At 35.8% G+C, this 18,957-nt stretch overlaps 6 protein-coding genes across 6 annotated transcripts; 2 read left to right on the top strand and 4 right to left on the bottom strand.

Annotated features, from left to right (window-relative positions):
- Positions 1-349: 349 nt before the first annotated feature.
- Positions 350-6,747, bottom strand: MONOS_15565 (uncharacterized protein; the record flags this gene model as incomplete). Its single annotated transcript, XM_067868451.1, has 1 exon — positions 350-6,747. The coding sequence occupies one exon, from the start codon at positions 6,745-6,747 to the stop codon at positions 529-531; it is 6,219 nt and encodes a 2,072-aa protein (XP_067735051.1). The 3' UTR covers positions 350-528.
- A 697-nt stretch (positions 6,748-7,444) lies between these two features.
- Positions 7,445-8,014, top strand: MONOS_15566 (uncharacterized protein; the record flags this gene model as incomplete). Its single annotated transcript, XM_067868452.1, has 2 exons — positions 7,445-7,461; positions 7,525-8,014. 2 exons carry the CDS (start codon positions 7,445-7,447, stop codon positions 8,012-8,014), a joined length of 507 nt encoding a protein of 168 aa, XP_067735050.1.
- Positions 8,015-10,658: 2,644 nt separating this feature from the next.
- Positions 10,659-12,171, bottom strand: MONOS_14918 (uncharacterized protein; the record flags this gene model as incomplete). The annotated part of the gene is made up of 2 exons (XM_067867757.1): positions 10,659-11,923; positions 11,994-12,171. The coding sequence occupies 2 exons, from the start codon at positions 12,169-12,171 to the stop codon at positions 10,659-10,661; spliced, it is 1,443 nt and encodes a 480-aa protein (XP_067735049.1).
- Positions 12,172-14,209: 2,038 nt separating this feature from the next.
- Positions 14,210-15,059, bottom strand: MONOS_14917 (putative RNA-binding domain-containing protein). Its single transcript, XM_067867756.1, has 4 exons — positions 14,881-15,059; positions 14,653-14,766; positions 14,489-14,590; positions 14,210-14,435 (listed from the first exon to the last, which is right to left on the bottom strand). The coding sequence occupies exons 1-4, from the start codon at positions 15,049-15,051 to the stop codon at positions 14,301-14,303; spliced, it is 522 nt and encodes a 173-aa protein (XP_067735048.1). The 5' UTR covers positions 15,052-15,059; the 3' UTR covers positions 14,210-14,300.
- A 167-nt stretch (positions 15,060-15,226) lies between these two features.
- Positions 15,227-17,040, top strand: MONOS_14916 (putative peptidyl-prolyl isomerase). Its single transcript, XM_067867755.1, has one exon. The coding sequence runs from the start codon at positions 15,385-15,387 to the stop codon at positions 16,747-16,749; it is 1,365 nt and encodes a 454-aa protein (XP_067735047.1). The 5' UTR covers positions 15,227-15,384; the 3' UTR covers positions 16,750-17,040.
- Positions 17,041-17,198: 158 nt separating this feature from the next.
- On the bottom strand, positions 17,199-18,882 carry MONOS_14915 (putative TPM domain containing protein). Its single transcript, XM_067867754.1, has 4 exons — positions 18,527-18,882; positions 18,373-18,476; positions 18,184-18,304; positions 17,199-18,108 (listed from the first exon to the last, which is right to left on the bottom strand). Exons 1-4 carry the CDS (start codon positions 18,863-18,865, stop codon positions 17,671-17,673), a joined length of 1,002 nt encoding a protein of 333 aa, XP_067735046.1. The 5' UTR covers positions 18,866-18,882; the 3' UTR covers positions 17,199-17,670.
- Positions 18,883-18,957: the final 75 nt, after the last annotated feature.

Below are 18,957 nucleotides of genomic sequence, written 5' to 3'. Positions count from 1 at the left end.
AATGATGAAGACTGAAGAAAAAGTTTGATTTCAAATAGGATTAGCCATAAGAAAATTCACATGAAAATTCACAAAATAAATATTTTTCGCTAAAACGAGTGGTTTTATTTAATTTTCCTTTCATTTCCAATGCAATGCATTTTAGAACATAATTGAAAACCTGATTTGAAGCAGTTGTTGCTTGAAATATAATGATATTCTCAGCTGTTTGGCATGAGCGATAAAATGAAATTCAAATAACATTCAAAGCTGATTAAACTTTTCAACAAATCACTTTTTCAATTCCAAATCAAAATGGACTTGAATAAGCAACGAAATGGAAAACAAGTTTTGGTTTTTAATTAGATTTCAGTATTGACGCGATTATTCATAAAAATAACCACAAAGCCATCATATAAAACATTTCTGGATCGGCACAAATCGTTTAAGAAGCTTCAAATTAAACAAAAAGAGAAAAGCAAGTTTCAGTTTCTCCAAGTTCACAAAATGCAAGTTTTTGGTTGGTGTTCATTGAATTCGTATCTCATGTCACTCTGCGTCATTCTCTGCCATTTCCATCAGCGATTGAATCACTTCTCCCAAAGTGGGTCTGATATCTGGCTCATCTCCCCACATCCTCTCTATCAGCTCAACCATTTCTTCTCCTTCGATTCCGTCTGTCAGTGGTCGCACTCCATCCCTCATCATCTCCTGTGCTTCCTCGGCTTCACATTCACTCAATGGCACTTCTCCTGTTGTCATTTCATGGAGTATCAGTCCAAGTGTGAATACAACTGCTTGCTCAATTCCATCATTTTCCACTTCCTCATCTTCATTTCCAATTTCTGGTGCCTTCCATCGTTTCATTTCTTCCTTCTGCTTCTCTTCCTCCAATTCCTCTGTCAAAACAAATATTTCATTGCTCCCTTCCTCAACAAAGATTGTATATGGGCACAGCTGCCTCGCCATCATTTCCACCCTTTCATCATCAACTGAAATCAAATGCTCAAATAGCTCTGCCACTGCCAAAACCACCTCTTTTCCATCAACAACATCCATCGCTCTTGTTCCCAGTGTGAAATTGCCCTGAACTGAATGAATCACTGAGTGTAATGTTTTGATGTTCTTTTTCTCTTTCTCTCGAAATGGTTTCTTCGCTGATATCACATTGAGTGAATGAGATTTTGGTGCTCCAGCAGCAGAATCGTCCTCAGAAAATAGCAATGGTGGTTCCAAATCTGGAAAATCATTTTCATTCAGCTCTCCATCAGTCATTGACGGAGGCTCTGGAAGATCTTCTTCATCGTTGTCAATGAGAAGTGGAATTTGGCTTGTCATCCCTTCCAGCAGTGTGGATGGCATCTCGCTCATCTCAATACATCCCCCATTGTTTTCCCTTCTTCTCTCAATCTTTTCCATTATTTGTCTTGCTTCTGATTCTGCTTCCTCTGCTTTCTTTTCTGCTTCCCTCAATTTCCTTCGCAAAAGCACAACAACCACAACAATAACAAACAACAGAATAATAATAACTGCAACACAGCCAATAAAGGCAAACAAACTCCATTCAATCATATTCACATTTCCATTGTTATTCTTATTTCCTCCTTCTGTTTTTCTTTCATCAACTTTTGGAGGAGTAATACTTGCATTTTTCAGAATGAATGAATTTGTTGAAGAAGGAGATTCTGCATTCCCAAATAAAACATGCACACTCACCTCAATTTCATCTCCACAATTGCTGATAAGATTCTTTGTCGCACTTCCTTCAACTTCTCTTTCTGACAAGAATCCATTTGAATCAAAATCAAAATGTTCAATCTCTTTCCCTTCTCCCTTCTTCTTCACAACTGAGAATGACAAGTTGCATGGAACAAGAAGCATCCCTTTGAATGTCAGCTTCATTCTATCTGTCTCTTCTTTTGCTTCCACACTCTCCAGAACTGGAATGAAAAATGATGAATCCCTTTCTGAAACAATCCCTTCAAAATTGCACCCTTCATTCAACATCCACAATGATGTGTTATCCTTCCATCCATCTCCTCCTTTCAAACTCATCACATTCAATGTTCCTGAATCTGAACAGAGGATGTTTCTTCTCAATGATGGATATCCTTCAATTGATGGATTATTATTCAAAAACTCTCCTTTTTCAATCATGATATTTCCTCCACTCATTGTCATTCCACCATCTGGTGAATTCGAGATTGTTGTGTCTTTCATCATCACAGAACTCTTCACAATATCAACAAGAGATCCTTCCCATCTGCACATCTCTCCTTCTGTATTTGAATTCTTTTCATTTCTTTCCTTTGAACTCCCATCAAAAATGCAACTGTCCATTTTCACGTCCAAACAATTCTCCAATTTCATCAATTTGCCTTTTGTGGTCTTTGAACTGACTCCACCCATTGTGCAATTTGCCAATTGAATTGTCTTTTTCATTGCCAAGCAAGATATCAATGATTCTTCATTTCCTTCAACTGAGATATTTTCCGTTTTGAAATCCTTGATTGTTAATTGTCCACATTCATTTATATCTATCAGAGAAGTTTCTATTGTTGAATTGCAAATCGTTAATGAATCAATCACCAATGGAAATGGTGATGAAAGATGCAAAGCAGATTCATGAAGAATAAGATTTGATATTGTGCATCCATCGAGTTGTAATTCTCCTTTTACCATTTTTATTGTGTGAAATGGAATGTTTGCAAAAGCTTCATTTTCTTCTTCATTGGATTGTTTTGAAGTGAATAAGCAATTCATTATCTCAAGAATTCCTCCCTCTGGTGATATTAATGATTCATGTTGAGAAACGAAATTTGGATCAAACACAAAGTTCACTCTCAACAATGAGACTGTTCCAGTTGTTATCACCAGCGCTTCTCTTGTTGTTCCAATGTTTGATTTCACTTCAACTTCACACAAGTCTCTGTTCTTCGAACTCAAACTCATTTCCTTCAGGTTTATCTCTTCTTCAATCACACTCTTTTCAACAACAAATATCAGACTCAGAATATCTGATGCCAAATGAACAAGTCCATAATCAATTGAATCACATGGAAGAGCATTTGTTCCACATTGCCTATCATCCGATCCATTCACACTGCTCACAATGATTGTGTCGCTCTGATGAATCGTCACAAATCCAATTAGATCTGTCAAGCTTGGATATTCACATTCATCAATTCCATATATCGCATTAATTCGTGAATAGTGGCCTTCTCGAAGATCAAACTGGAATTGCCTTTCATTGATCTGCCATGTGATGTTGAAGCATTCAATGAAAATGTCATTCCCCACTCTTGCTGTGTTTGAACTGAGTTTCATACCCGCAAATGAAAAATTCAATTCTCCTCTTTCATCTGTTGTCAAATATACTCCTCCTCCTTTCCCTGAACTAATACTGCAATTGCAATTTGTGATTTTGGAGTCAATCATATTCATTGATCCAGACGATCCCAATGTGAAGAATATCGCCCCTCCTTTTTCACTATCTTCTGCCTTATCTTCTGTGATGTTGCTCTCCTTTACAATCAAACAAATCTTTTTGTCACTCTTCGATTCCAAAACGCTTGCTCCATTGTCACTTCTCTTCACTCCTGAAAATGATGAATTATCAATATTGAGACTCACTTCCTCACCCACTTCATTTATCTTTGTTGTTAATTCAGATCCTTTGATCAGAAGAAGACATCCTCCGCTTTCATTCAACAATTTCACTCGAACATTCTTCAACTGGCAAGAAACTCCAGCATTGTTAATTGAAAAAATACTGTTTCCAACATTGCATGATTCAATCGACAAATCATTCACTTCTACACTTCCTCCAATCGCATCCACAAACACACAATCAAATCCATTGTTCACTCCAGCCTCTGAATGGAATGAACATCCACTTATTACCAATTCTCCATTTTTGTTTGAAATAATTGTTTTGGCTGAATTGTCAAATCCAGATGTCAGTTGAAGTTGGATATTTGATAATTCAAGATGTTCATCATTTTCCATGAAATATTCCAGTTGACTTCCAATTGCCTTTTCAAAACTCAATATCGCTTTTATATCTTCTTCTCCCATCTTTACACTCTTTTTGATCTGATAATTGGACACATTGTATGAATCTCGAATAATTGTCGATCCTTCAATCTGAATTGTTTTATTTCCAATTTCCTTTTTCATGTTTTCCATCCCTTTCCACATTGTGAAACATGGCTCTTTCTCACTTCCGCATCTTACAACATCATATCCTTCAGATGAGATAAATATCTCAATGGAGCTGTATGGAATGAGGAACATGAACAAATCTTTGTTTGAATGAAAATCATCACTTCCAACAAACAAATTGCTTTCATTTATCATTGACAAATAATCAAATTTGAATGAATCATTTGTCACAGAAGTATTTAAATCATTTGCCAAAATGAACATATTCCTCCCTGTGGCTGCATTGTTATTTTCAAAAGTGACACCAATATCAAAAACAAATGGTTTTTCACTCAAACAATTCTCACAATCCAAATACAAGAATCCGCCTTTTCCATTGCTTGATGAAAGTGAGCAAGATGATGCATTTGTTGATTTGATCACCAAATCTTCGTCATTTTTTAATGTCACTCTTGCAATACCTCCTTCTTCACTGCCTACGTTCGCAATGTTTGAAAAGTTACTGTTTTCTAACAAAACGGAAGAAGCCATCACCAATGGAGATACAGCAAATGAACAATCTGTCAAACTGCATCCTTTCAATGTGCAACTTCCAGTGGTTGTTGTTATCAATGAGTATTGAACAATATCTGCTATTGATTGGATCTCAAATAAACAGTTTACGAGCTCAAGAACCCCACTCGATGAGATCAACGAATTCATACTTGGTACAAATTGACTTGGAATCTGCAGCTTCAAATAAAAGAAGCTGAGTGGCTGAATTGATGAAATAACAGATGATGATAATGATGCAGAATTCTCTTTGATTGAAGATTCAAAACGAATAGGCTTGTGTTTAATGGCATCTCCCTCATTCACACATCCATCAATCACAAGTTCATCTGTGAAGGAATAAATATCTTCAATTGTCACTTCATCTTTCACTTTCACTTTCCTTTCTCCAACTGTCCCACTTCTGTCAATATGGTCAATTCCACTCTTCATTGATTCACATGGGAATTTTTCATTTCCACATCCCAATGTGTCATGACCACCAGTCGATACAGACACAACCATCCACTTCAAAGAAACAAGAAACACTCGAAGATCCATTTCTCCATACCCCCCATCTTCTCCAACAAATGCATTCCCATCATTAGAATATCCTGAGCAATCAAATGCAAAACGCTCTGTATTCATAGTGTCCACAAGATTGTTGCTCTTCACAAACATGTTCTTCCCAACTGTTGCTGAGCATCCAGAAAACGATATCGATGAAAGTTGAAATCCTCCTTCATTCAGACTGCAATCCAAATATATTCCTCCTCCTTTTCCTCCATTATTCACATCCTCACTCACGCAGCAGCTAAAGAAGGTGGAATCACTCACTGAAAACGTATTGGCAGGGACAGATGAGGCGAATGAGATGCACCCGCCATCTGTGGCAGTCTGTTGGTGTTGTGGAGCTGAGTTGATGTTGGTGATGGTGCAGTTGGCGAGGGAGAGGGAGAGGGCAGGGGAGGTGGCAGAGGAGAGGACACAGCTGGCGGGGGTGGCTGTGGAGGTGATGTGGGTGATGTTGGAGGAGTTGAGGGTGAGGGGAGCGGTGAAGGAGGTGAGGTGGAAGATGCTCTGGCTGTTGAGAGTGAGATGAGTGATTGCTGTGTGGTTGAGGGCGAGGGAGCCAGCAGTGAGGAAGAAGAGGGGGGTTGTGATTGAATTGGAGGTTGTTCCGGTGATGGTGGTTGCGTTGAGGTTGAGGGAAGGGGAGTTTTGGGAGAGGTGGAAGAGGATGGGGGTGATGGGATTTGAGGAGTTGTGGGCGATGGCGAGGGCAGAGACTGTGAGGGAGCCCTGAGTTTGTTGGAAGAGGGCAGAAGTGGCAGATGGATCTGGTGAAGAAGATGTTGAAGAAGGAAATGAAGAAAATGATGATGCTGATTGTGATGACTGTGAATATGAGTTTTGTGGTTGGGGAATGCCACTGGAGGCGATGGTGGTGGCAGTTGTGCCGTTTCCAGTGATTTTTGTATTTGGAGCACGAAATGTGAGAGTCTTTGTGGGAGTGAAAGTGGAGACGAGAAGAGAGAGGGAGGCATCGCTGAAGGGAGCAACGCATCCGAGGGCATACTCCACAGTGGCGCATGGGCTTTGCTGTGTTTTGCCACAGGCATCGACATCACTTCCACCATTTGAGACTATTTTGTTCTGGTTGATGATTGGAAGCCAACTGTTGTACACATCACTATCAGCTTTTCCATTATTATACACTCTTTTTGATTCTGTTGTTGATCCACATTGCTGGAATGGGGATTGGGTAATATCACTTCCGTAAAAGAACACATCATTTCCTCTGCCATTTGTGGCAGTGTTGCCATCGAAGAAGCAGAATGTGATGAATTTATTTCCATTCATCCAAGTGAAGGTGTTTGTGCAACATAGAGCAGCGCCTCCATAGGAAGTTGGATTTTCGACTTTGTTGTTGATGAACTGGCACTCTTGGAGCAAGCATTGTTTTGGTTTTTGTGGTGGAGGGTAATGAAACGTGACTGCACCGGCCGCATTTCCACCAGTATTTGCAATGCAGGAGCAATTTTTGAATAAGAATTTTGCATCAGATGGCATGTTATCGAGACCAAAATACCAACCAGTTCCATAATTGCCTTTTATTTTACAACTATCAACTCTATTTTCTGAGAATGAATAAACAGCATTTGATTGTGGATGCCATATTGCGGCTGCTCCTCCACCAAATGCAGAACAGTTTGTGAAATTAGATTTTGTGATGCTGATTTTCAATAAGTATCGACAGAATATTGCTCCTCCTTCACCATTTCCTGTGCAAGAACAATTGAAAAACGAACAAGAAGTGATTGTGAGATTTGCATTTGTGCAAACAACTTTAAGTGCACCACCCCAATCACTTCCTCCATTTGATTCATTCCATTCACACCATTTGAAGATATGGCTGTTAGCATCAAAAGAAGTCAACCTTCCAGGTGTTTTTCTTTGAGATTCTGTTCCAATATGAACCACAGCAGCATTTGGTAAAGAGCGTGTTTGGTGGAGAAAGGAAGTGTTGAAGGCAGAAAGAGAAGTGAATGGGCTGTTGAGGTTGGGGAGGATGGCACCATCGATGGGGTTGCGAGTTCGGAGAAAGATGGTTGAGTGGATGGAGAGAGATGAGTGAAGAGAGAAGGAGGGGATTGAATTGGTGTTGGTGGAAGTGGAAGAGGAAGAAGAGGAAGAGGTGGTTGAGATGAATGGGTTGAGTGAGTGTGAAGGAAGGAATGGAAGCGATAGAGGGGATTGAGGAGAGGAGATGTTGGAGAAGATGGTGTTTGAGAGATGGAGATTGAGGTGGATTTGGAGGTGGGGATGGGATTGGTGATGGTTATGGAGAGGAGAAGGAGAAGAGGAAGGGGAAGAAAAAGAAGATGATGTGGGTGAGGATGAGGAAGATGAAGGAGAAGGAAAAAGGGATGGAGATGGAGAAGGGGAAGGGGAAGAGAGGGAAGAAGGAGAAAAAAGGAAGGGCTGGACGAGGGAGATGAAGGAGGAGAAAGAGGAGTGGGAGATGGAGAAGGAGGCAGGGATTGGGGAGTGGGCGTCTGGGAAGAGATTGTTTGGGGTGGAGAAGAGGGGGAAGGAGAGGATGGCAGGTTGGTGGGTGGTGAGGGAGAAGTTTGAGAGGATGATAGAGGCATGGGCAGAGAGGAAAAGTGGAGATTTTGTTGCTGGGTTGACTTGGCAAGTGGAGGAGCAGATGGTTGCAGCCGAGTGGTGTTGGGCAGTGAGGAGTGGACAACCAGCGAGAGGTGCCATGGTGAGATGGGTCACACACAAGGAGGTGTTGATGATTTTTAGACTTGTCTCAGCACATGTGATATGATTGAATCTTGCATTTCCAACGTTCTCCGCTTGCCCATTGGGGATAGTATTTTCAACTACTTCGCTTCTGGTAAGCATACACAACGTTATTGCCAATAAAAATATTGCTGTCGAATTTCCTTTCATATTCCACAAGATAAACGACATCCAAACATATCAAAAATGAAAATATTAATTATTCCTGCGATCAATCAAATTATTCTTAAAAGAATTTTTTCTATTCACAGATTTTTATGAAATCTCGAATGATGACAAAGGCATTTTATTTACTTAAAGATTGCATATTTAATGTTTGTTTCATAATACGATTTCATTTTTTAAATGTAATTTATATTTTTTTTTGACTATTTTTTTTCTGCGCATGTATTGTTCTTGCTGTTCAATGGAAATGTGATAAATGTTTGATTTGATTTCCCTTGAAAAGAGAATTTATTTTTTTTTTTCTTTTTCATTTTTTGAAAATGTTTTTATGATTTAGGTAAAGCAGACATGATAATTTTGGAGAATTAAGAAAGTGTTTTTGAATAAAAATGCTTCGCTGAATTCACCGAAAAGACCGAAAGGGAGCAGAAAGATTGTTTGAGTTTATATTTATTTGTCTTTGAATGAAATTTATTTTTGCATTGTTTTCAGGGCAGGAGGCGGAAATGAATGAAAATGAATGAAAGCTTTATATCTCATTGTGCAGGCTGACTATGGAGTTGAGCCAGCGAATTCATATGGAAAGTGCCCAGGGTGAAGGGATTGGGAAGGGAATTGGAGATGATATTTTCAGACGAAAAACAATGATATTTTTCAATGATGAGAATGGAATTTGAGCAGAAAACATGAATTTCACATTTTTCAGAAGAGCATAAAATCGATGCATTTGATGGAGAAATGACTTCTGGAAAGGATGATTGGAGAATCAGATGATGGAACATTCGAAAAAGGAAGGAATAATGAAATTGAATTGAAGAAAGCAGTTGCCAATGGGATAAAAAAACAGAAAATTGCTTATAAAAATGATTAGAAGGTTTGCTGTCGTTATTTTTTTTTTTTTGAAGTGATTATTATTTTTTAATCCAAAATATTGAAAGAGTGAAAGATTAGATGGTTTTGAAGAAGAAAAGCCAGAAAAGTGAAAAAGAAAATGAAAGATGGGTTGATGAAGGAGAAAGCAGAAGCATACCAACCGACAAAACACAAAACAATCAAAAAGAAAGTTGACTTGTGATGAGCAGTGGAATTGAAGAAAATCTTCAATGAAATTATTTTTTTTTTGGAGAAGGAGGAAGCAGTTGAGCCAGAAGCAAAGCACAGGGAGGAAATTTCAGCGAAAAGAAAAGGAAACAAAAACTAAAAAGGATGAGCAGAGGAAGAGAGAAAAGGGAAGAAGAAGATGATGATGAATAAGAAATATTTCAAAGAGGATATTGCCATTATAATCACAAGAATGAACGAACAACCGAAAAGCGAGAAAAGCATGTGTGATGGAAGTCAATGTGAAAGTTATCGAAGGAAAGGAAGAAAGAGGCAGAGAGATCGGAATGAAGATCTCTTAGCAGAGGCACATTAAAGAAAGAGAGAAAGAGAGAGAGAAGATCAAACAGACAAAAGAGATGAAAGAGAATGAATCACAAAGCAGAAACAGAAGGAGAAGAATGAAGAGCTGTGGAAGGTGAAGATGAACAGAATGAAGAACAAAGAAGAATCGCAGTGGATGATGAAGAAAGAGGAGATCTCAAAAAGAGGCGTATATGAGGAGGAAATGATGATGATGATGAAGGAATATTGGCAACAAAAATGGAAGCAAAATAAAAAGAGTTGCAAATGAAGAAAGAAGAAATGGGGCTGAAAAAGAAGCAGAAGATTGGAGAAGCGAATGAGATGACAAAGTTCAAAAGACAGAGGCAATTGATGCATGTTGATGAAGTCAGAGGGAAGCTGTCAGTAGAAAGAAGGAAAGAAAGAAAAGCAAATGAAAAAGAAAAACTTTGAACAAGAAAGATGAGAAGGTCATTTTGATAAGTGTGGTTTTTTTCAATTTCATAACGAAAACATTCAATATTATCTGCATAAAGAGAAACATGAAAAATCAGAAACAGACGCTGTTTTTTGAGCTTGTTGAATTTTCATTCAGTTGCCAAACAGTTTGAAGGCTAAAAGCACCAACAATCTCAAATTACAAAATCTTCTTGAAATATTCTGATGTATTTCGTTTCACTTCTAAATTTTTCAAGAAATATCGAACGAACTATTCAAAAATCAACACATTACAAAAATTGTTTTCCTCAATTTTTGAGAAAAAGAGAATTTGAATTGGGAATCATTAGATTTTCTTGAATTTACCAAAAATAGATGAAAAATCTTCACAACATTCTTGTTTAAACAGGAATCCATAAGCTTTCAAAAAATAAACAAAAATTCTTTTCAAAATAGCAAAATAAAGTTCTGTATCAAATTGTCAAAAAATATATCCCAAAATGAAGTCCTCAAAAGCTTCGTGAACAATTGAACAGGCAAATAAATACATAAATACTTCTTCTTCTTCTTCTTCTTCTTCTTCTTCTTCTTCTTCTTCATTATTCATGAAAATCATCATACTCATTTTTGCTCCTTTCAATGATCTTTCTTTTCTTCTTCGTCTAAAGACTCCACTTAGTCTAATAACAATCGTCAATATAATAATAGCTCGCCCAATCATCACCAAACAGAATCTTCGAATACACATTTGAAGACATTTCACCTGCATTCACACATTTTTTTAACAGTCCAAAATATTTTTCTTCTTCTTTGACTGTTGAATCCAAAAGATCATGAAATTGTACCTCTGTATCTTTCACTCTCTTTTCTTTCTCTTTTTTATCTTCTCTTCCCATTTCATTATAATTGATATCTGCATCTGCATACATGGCGCAAACCGGGCAAATGCTTGGGTCACATTTTGCCTTCAGCCTTCTTCTTATTCGTTCATCCTTCTTCGCTTTGACAACATCTTCTGATAAATTTGGAGCCAAATGAGCATTCAACGTGTCAATAACTCCTTCTTCTTCGCACGCCTCTGCTAACATTGCTTTTAGCTCTCCGCGCAAAGGTTGCGGAAGGCACGAGTAATTTTCAATATCTTCTTCATCAACATCCTCCCGAAGTGGACGTATTTGTGCCTCCAATGATACACAGACCCATCCATCCAAAAGTGCCTTTGCTGCCTCCAGTCTCAACAAATCGTTTGTCGTGTCACAAGACAATGAAGCTATTCTTCTCATAAAATCTCTTTTCATGCATCGAGTGATTGACTCATAAGTCTGCTTCACAAGGAAACATCTGATGAACATAATTGCACACATCTGAAACTTTGAAATCATTTTTTGCACACTTTGCTCTTCGCAATACAATCCATCGATCATGTGTTGGAAGTTGGCTCCACCTGAAGAATAAATATCAGAGCAACTTGCATCCAAAAATCTGCTTCCAGGGAAAATAGCCTTCCATTCTTCTTCAGTCCAGCTTCCAAACAAATAGCAAAACACCTTTTCCACAATTTTGTCCTGACAAGTTAATATATGAACAAATGCATAAATGTGTTTGGCTGAAAGCCTGCACAAGCACTCGAATGCTTGAAATGCCATGCAGCAAATTGCACCGCGTGAGTACACAGGCGGAATCCAGTCAGAAGAATTGCATTTGGGCAATCCAACAGAGGCTTGTCTGGAATTGAATGCATTTGGATCTGGAAGAAACGAATCAAGAGCCAAAATGTTGTTCTTTTTGACTGTCTTGCCAAATATCAAATAAACTCTTAGTGATGACAGCTTTTTCGTCATTTTGATTGTTTCGATAACAACAGAATGATATTTGTTTGATAAAAGGTTAAACAGCCAATTCCCAACAAAAGCATGTCTTTCCTCTCCAATAATTGGAGTGCCTCCTAAAGTCAAAGAAATAAATAATTAAAACATTTCTTGAAATAAATTACTGCTCAAAAAAGATTTCAATACCATATTTGACTGTTTGATATCTATAATAAGCAATTGTATTCAGGCAAATATCTTCATCGTCCTGTTCGCACAAATGACCCAGTTCGTAATCAATGTCTTCATATCTTTCCTCTTCAGAAAACAGTGAAATTGATTTTGCCAGTCTTTTCGCTGGCTTAGATAGTTTTCTCATTCTCATTTTATATATTCCTTCAAAAAGATCGCTGGAAAGGCATAAAATTCGGGATATTCCCCCAAGAACGCGAGCTGCCAAAACTTCGCGAGGACTTTCAATAGCTCCACAGCTGTCCTTCAATTTATTAATAATGTATTTGTGTTTAAAAGATTTGGAGAACTCATGAATCTTGGGTTTCAATAATTTTAGCAAATGATAAAATCTTATCAGCAGCGGCTCCAATTCTCCAATTTCTTTTTTCCGGATTTCTGTTGAAATAAAAGATAAAAAATATTTGACAGTTATGAGCAAAAAATTTCAAAGAATATACTTTTTAATAAAAACCACTTTTAAAATATTCAATCTCTTCATTCACTGTCATCATATCCATAGTTTTGAAACTATTTTTTTGATGTATTTTTTAATTCTTTTGCTTTTGACATGAGCATGAAAAGTTTTTTTCAATCAAATTATTTATAATACAATTATGGGCAAGGATAATTGTTTTTTTAACTGATTTTCAAAATTGAAAGCGTGATTAATTGGAAATTTAAAGGAAAATATCAAAAAAATGTTTTTGTTTAAAAAAATAAATCGTTTGTCACAGAAAAATTTTTATGAATAATTATTTATGGGTTATTTAAGATTTCTTTTGCTGTGGAAGTCTTAATATTTACAAATTATGTTAATATCGATAATATTTTTTATAATTTCGTTGTTTCAGTTGATAAGTTGCGATAATCAGTGTAATAAAGAGCTCTGGACTCAGAGGCAATGCGAAATTCTTACTCAATACCATTTGCAAGATGTGATAGTTGTTGAGAAGCCGTTTAACGTTAAGCAATCAAACAAAATAAAAATGCTTTTGAGCTTTCGGAATATTCCCTTTCGAAAATTTTCGGCAATTGATGAAAAGTTATTTTATTTATCAGCTTATGGACAGAGTCCTTCTTACAATCCAAACCTTCATCCTGAAACAAAATTTAATTTTACAAAACATTTGCATAATTTTGGTCACATTTATATGGCATTTTCTTTGATATCATCTTGGCAAACTTTTTTACAGTTGTTTTTTAACATTGTTGACAAAACTCGTACTGAAGGTCAAGATGGAATTACACTTATTTTATTTTCCCCAGACTCATTAGAAAATTTTCAATTTGATACGTTAATAAATACAGTTCATTCTCTTCCATCTAATTGGGAAATATTCTCCATTGATCCAATTCCATGCTCATGTGCTGGGCCTCATAGACAAAATTATTGTGAGCTTTCATCAATTGCGCAAGTTGGAAGTATTTTTATTCGAAATTCCTCTGTTGCAGAAAAGTTGATAAGTATTTATAACACAGAAGAGCCTCAAATGGCTGATGTTGTTTTACGTACATATTTGCCTGATTTCATTCATGTGTACGGTTTTCCTTCGCTTCTCGAAGAAATGAACAATGACTATTTAGGATTTATACAAAATTTTGTAATTTGTTTCACCGCTTTTGTTGCCGGTACAATTTCTCAATTCGGCTTTTCATGCGATTGTTCACGAAAGAAGAGGAAAAATGATCAGAACATTATTTAATAGAACGGAAATTTTATATCAAATCATACAAAATCGCATCGCCTTCCGTTTCATTTTATGTATTGCAAAGTGTATTCTATCAATTCATTTCATATCATTTTTTTTTCTCTAGATTTTTTAATGTAAAAGCAATTCTTGAGTTATCATTTCAAATTGAATTGCTTTTAAGTTTTGTTATTTGCATAAGTTGTATATATTTCTTATTTTGAACATACAAGTTATTGCCTTTGATATTTTGGTTTTTCATTTGATGTTTAAGTGTTTGGATGTTTCAAATTATGTTTTATAAGATTTTATCAACTTAATGTTAACTGATTTTCAGTAATTATAATTATATTGTGTGCACTTGTTCATTTTTTTTTCCCCTTTGTTTGTTTGTTTGTGTTCCTACTCAACAAGATATTTTTATGTTTTTTTCAACAATTTTCAACTGTTTAACAGCAGCTTCACTCTTCGAAGTGATTATTTTTTATTATCAGATTGCTTAGCAAATATACAGCATAAATGTTAGGAAAGAATATGAAGTTTCTTCGCATGAAGTGAGATGCTTTTAGTGAAGTGGAAAAAAAAATTTTTTTTAACTTTTTGGAGAATCCTTTGATGGTCTTTGGATAATTGTTGTAAATCCAAGAGATTTTAATTTTTTCTCCCTGCTTTTATCTTTATTTGCAATTCTTGATTTTCGTTTTTCTAACTGTTTTTCAGTTTTTGGCTGAGTTTCACAATAATATTGAAATAAATAGCTAAAAATGAAAGAAAACAAACTTTGGTTAATCTTTTGTTCATTATCTCTCTTTTATTCAATTTTCTCCATTTCTTTTTCCATTGAAAGAAGAGTTTTGGATGAACAAATTCTTTTGGAACAAACTTTACCAATTTAAAAAAAGAATATATATGAAAATTGAAAGAAAAATCGTAAAAGAACAAACTTTGGCCTTCAAAATTCGTTCATAAAGTATGTATTGATCCATTGATTGTGCAACAACTTTAGCAATATTTTCATCGGCAAACTCTATGAAAGCATAATGCCTCATTCTTCCAGTCTTAAGTTATTCACGCAAAAAATAATAGCAAAGCCGATCATTAATAGAAACATGCAAGGAACAAATATCATGACAACATAATTCCAAGAACAAATAAAAATAATAAGTATAAACCTTTTTATTACGTGATATTCGAAGTCGTGTAACTTCTCCAAACTGGGAAAAGAACTTCTTCATTTCCGTTTCTTCAAAACCCCGTGGTACACTTCCAAGATATACAACTCCACGGTCGTTAGACTTAGGTATTTTTGGTGGCTTCGGAGCACCTTTTATTGGTCTGGGCATCTGATCATATCTTATAATAATTTTGAGAACAAAAATATTTATAAATTATAAATAAAGCAATTTTAAGATAAGCTATTAAAATATTGTTATATTTGATGAATATTGTGAAAAAACAAGAAGAAATTGGAATTATTGAAAATTTTCTTTTCTTTTGTTATTTCAAAAATCAATTTCGTTTTTTTTTTTAATTATTTGAAGATTCTGTCAAAATTACGACCGAACATTTTCATTATAATCAACTAATACAAAAAAATAATGATGAGAAAAAAAAATTGAATTATAAAAATAATTTGATCTCTATCGTAATATTTTCATAAATATTATTTCATTTTAATGAGCGAGGATGAATATGAATCTCCGTCAACTGCAACTGATTACGATGCAGATGAAACTACTGCTACTATGACAACAATTTTTGATACAAACGATGAATCTTCTGAATCAAATGACGAGTATAAGGATCCAGAACCTCATTTGTTGGATGATGGAACGTATGACATATTGCCCCTTCTTTCTGGAAAACTTGTGAAGCGCATTATCAAAGAGGGAACAGGTATTTCCCCCCAAAAACATTCCAACTTGAAGGTTTTATTCACGGGAAAACTTGAAGATGGAACAGTGTTTGATGAAAATCAGGACATAAATTCTCCGTTTAAATTTCGACTCGGTGAAGGTGATGTTATTAAAGGTTGGGACATTGGAGTTGCAACAATGAAAGTTGGAGAAATTTCAGAATTCAAAGTATCATCTCTCTTAGCGTATGGAAAAGAAGGGAAACCACCAAAAATTCCTGGCGATTCAACGTTGATATTTACAATAGAATTGCTTTCTTGTATTTTAAAACCAAAGCATACTTTGGATCAAATTGCAAAAGCAACAGAATTGAAAGAGGAAGGAGCAAAATTTGTGAAAGAAGGAAAATGGGACAAAGCAACAGAAATCTATAAATTAGGATTGACATATGTGTGGACGGCCTTCAAGGCAAAAAATTCTATCAGGGAACAGATTCTTCCACTAAAACTTGCGTATCATCTAAACATGTCGTTGTGCTATTTGAAGGTTTCTCCTCCTTTACCTCAAAAGGCGCTTAGAGAAGCAAACAATGCCGTTAAGATTGATGGCAACAGTGCCAAGGCGCATTTTCGAAGAGGCATGGCTAAGCGTGGCTGCTGCGATCTCGATGGAGCGAAAGCAGATTTCGAAGCAGCGAAGTTGCTGGCGCCTGATGATAAGTCGATTCTGAGAGAGATTGAATACACGAACGCGCTTATTAGGATCCAAAATGAGAAGGAAAAAAAGATGTTTGGTGGGGTGTTTGAGAGGATGGCGATGGAGGAGAAAAAGGAGAAGGAGGAAAGAAGGAAGAAGAGGAAAGAGGAGAAAGAAAAGCAAAGAGAACAGCGGAGAAAAGAAAGGGCAGAAAAGAGAAAAGCGAGATTAGAGAAAGGAGAGGAATCTGACGATTCAGCGGAAAGCAGCTTTGAAAACGAAAAGAAGGAAAGGAGGCAGCACCGCAGGCTGAGAAGAGCCAGAAAGGAGAAAGCAAAAGATATTTCTGAAGAAGCATTGAAAACAGACGAAGATGCTATCAGCTCTGAAAAAAGAGAAGAAAACAAAGAGAAAAGCGAGTCAAGCAAAGAAGCAATAGCGGAAGATCCCTCTCAATCAACTGGAGATATACACGAAAAAGCGTGTTGATTGTTGGAAGTCAAAAATAAAGAGAAGAAGAAGAAGAAGTAAATCAAACGAATTCCTTTTCAGAGTTCAATTATTGAATCTCTGTTTAAACACAATAGGAAGCCATTTCAAATCAGTGAGCATTATTGAATTTTCCTGTTTATTTATCTATTTCAGTTATTGTTTGAAAGAGTCTTTGAGAAGGAATTAATAATTTCATCATTTATTCAAAGCTTTATCACATTTTCTATTCATTTCATATTCTGAAACATTCAAATATTCATTTTGTTAAACAACTGTTAGCAGTTCAAATTCATAATTTTTTTCTCCATATTGTCATTACATTTATCGAACTAAATGCACTTACAAAACGATTATTCGAATTATTTAGCATGGAAAATGCATTTTGCTTATTGTAATGAGTCAATGAATTTACTAAAAATATTTGACTCACAAAGAAGGAATATAACTTTTCCGTAGTAAAATATTTTGTATTCAATAAAATTTCAATAAAAGATACTACAGGAAAAAAGGTGTGACCTCGGATTACAATAAATTATACAAAAGCAGTCAGCGCAATAAAGCTCTGAAATATACAAGCGTGGAGAATATCCACACATTCGCAAACAATAGAAAACAAAAAAAATATAAAACAATCAAAGAAACGAAGTACAAAATACAAACCGAGTCAACAACTGGAAAATCATTAAAAAACCCACAATACTGTTCATCAAAAGAATCTCATATTGTCAAAAATAAAAATATTCATTACAATGCATTTAAATGCATGAAAATTACTTATCAAAGTTTAACAGAATGTCAATCAAAAAACTGTAGTTTTAGAAAAACTACAAAATAAAATGTGAAAAAAAAAAATAAAAAATAAAAATAAAAAATAAAATAGAACTGTAATTCTCAAAAACACTGCATTTAATGCAATTATTACCAAGAGGAGCCTGCACTTGATCCTCCTGCAGTTGAGCATCCACCAAAGCTGTTGTACGTTGTGGTCGACCGTGGAGCAGCGGGGGAACTTTCGTGATGTCTGTGATGCTCGTGGAAGCCATGGTGAGGAGGATGGTCGTAAAATGGATCTGGACGGCCGTAGTATCCTGGGCGGTCGTAGTAACCCGGACGGTCATAGTAACCAGGGCGATCATAGTAGCCAGACGAACGGCTTCCGCACGAAAAGCACGCAAGAATAGGAGCACAGCAAGGGCAGCAGCAACAAAGGAAGATAAACAGCACTAAGGCAACAACTAATACGACTGAAATTACAATGGAAATTGTTCCGACGGTGCTTAACCCGTTGGTGTTGTTGTTGTTTGGAGATTGGTGTTTGAAAGCATTTTTCACTCCCTCGATTACAGTTGTAACAGCCTGTTATTAAAAAAAAAACAATTATTAAAATTGAGTTTCATTTCCAATGCATTTTCAATGGCTCAAAATGCATACTCTATCATAGTTCGCATCTCTAAGAAGTGGCTTCACATTATCGAATATATTGCTCATAACTGTTTGAGTCATTTCTTTTGCCCCTGCACCATTCTGAAATTGCATCAATCTGTCATTCACGCTAAAATACAGGGAAAAAATAACATATTGTTAACTATTTTTCATAAAAAGATTAATAAGGTAAATAACCTTAATACAAAAAGAATTCCATTGTTTGAAACTGAGCTTCCAATCTCCCAATTGTTAAACACCTTACGAGCAAATTCAGAGATATTTTCATTTGGATCAATGCTCTAATATAAATGTTTACAATTAACGTATTTCAATAGTGAAAAGTGCACACGTTTATTACTACGATCCCGAGCTCACTTGTCGTTTCTTTGTTGAAAGAGTCAATATCATCATTTGCGCCTTTGTAATTTCTAGCACTTATATATCCATCTGGATTGCAAATCCAAGAAGCAGGCAATACAGTTGCATTGTAAACAGCTAAGTATTCATCAATTTTATCAGCAGGAATTGCTTTCGATGGATTTTTTCTTGGATTTGGAACATCAACAGAATGCCATCCTGCATTATCCATGAAAGAAGAAAATTGGGCATAAAATGTATGTGCGCTACTTTCCACTTCGGAACATGCAAAGATAACAACAAAGAAATAACAAAATGAAAGAACGACCATCCTTTTGCAAATTGCTTATTATGGTACACATCAAATTATTTGATTTATCAATATTTATTTTTGAAGTGAAAAAAATAAAAAATAAACATGTA

This window comes from Monocercomonoides exilis (genome assembly GCF_001643675.1).
Source record: "Monocercomonoides exilis strain PA203 chromosome Unknown scaffold3-2548433, whole genome shotgun sequence".
Classification (NCBI taxonomy): domain Eukaryota; phylum Preaxostyla; order Oxymonadida; family Polymastigidae; genus Monocercomonoides; species Monocercomonoides exilis.
The sequence above is the reverse complement of the archived record's forward strand: the minus strand, read 5'-3'. Positions and strand labels throughout refer to the sequence as shown.

Excerpts from the sequence above, each read along its gene's own strand:
- MONOS_14915 (XM_067867754.1), bottom strand. The coding sequence starts at position 18,865 with ATGGTCGTTCTTTCATTTTGTTATTTCTTTGTTGTTATCTTTGCATGT. Across the intron at positions 18,477-18,526 it reads TCGGGATCGTAGTAATAAAC|AGCATTGATCCAAATGAAAA; the intron begins GTGTGCACTTTT and ends CATTTATATTAG. Across the intron at positions 18,109-18,183 it reads GAGATGCGAACTATGATAGA|GCTGTTACAACTGTAATCGA; the intron begins GTATGCATTTTG and ends TTTTAATAACAG.
- MONOS_14917 (XM_067867756.1), bottom strand. The coding sequence starts at position 15,051 with ATGCCCAGACCAATAAAAGGTGCTCCGAAGCCACCAAAAATACCTAAG. Across the intron at positions 14,767-14,880 it reads GAATATCACGTAATAAAAAG|ACTGGAAGAATGAGGCATTA; the intron begins GTTTATACTTAT and ends GAATAACTTAAG. Across the intron at positions 14,591-14,652 it reads AACGAATTTTGAAGGCCAAA|TTTGTTCCAAAAGAATTTGT; the intron begins GTTTGTTCTTTT and ends AAATTGGTAAAG.
- MONOS_14916 (XM_067867755.1), top strand. The coding sequence starts at position 15,385 with ATGAGCGAGGATGAATATGAATCTCCGTCAACTGCAACTGATTACGAT.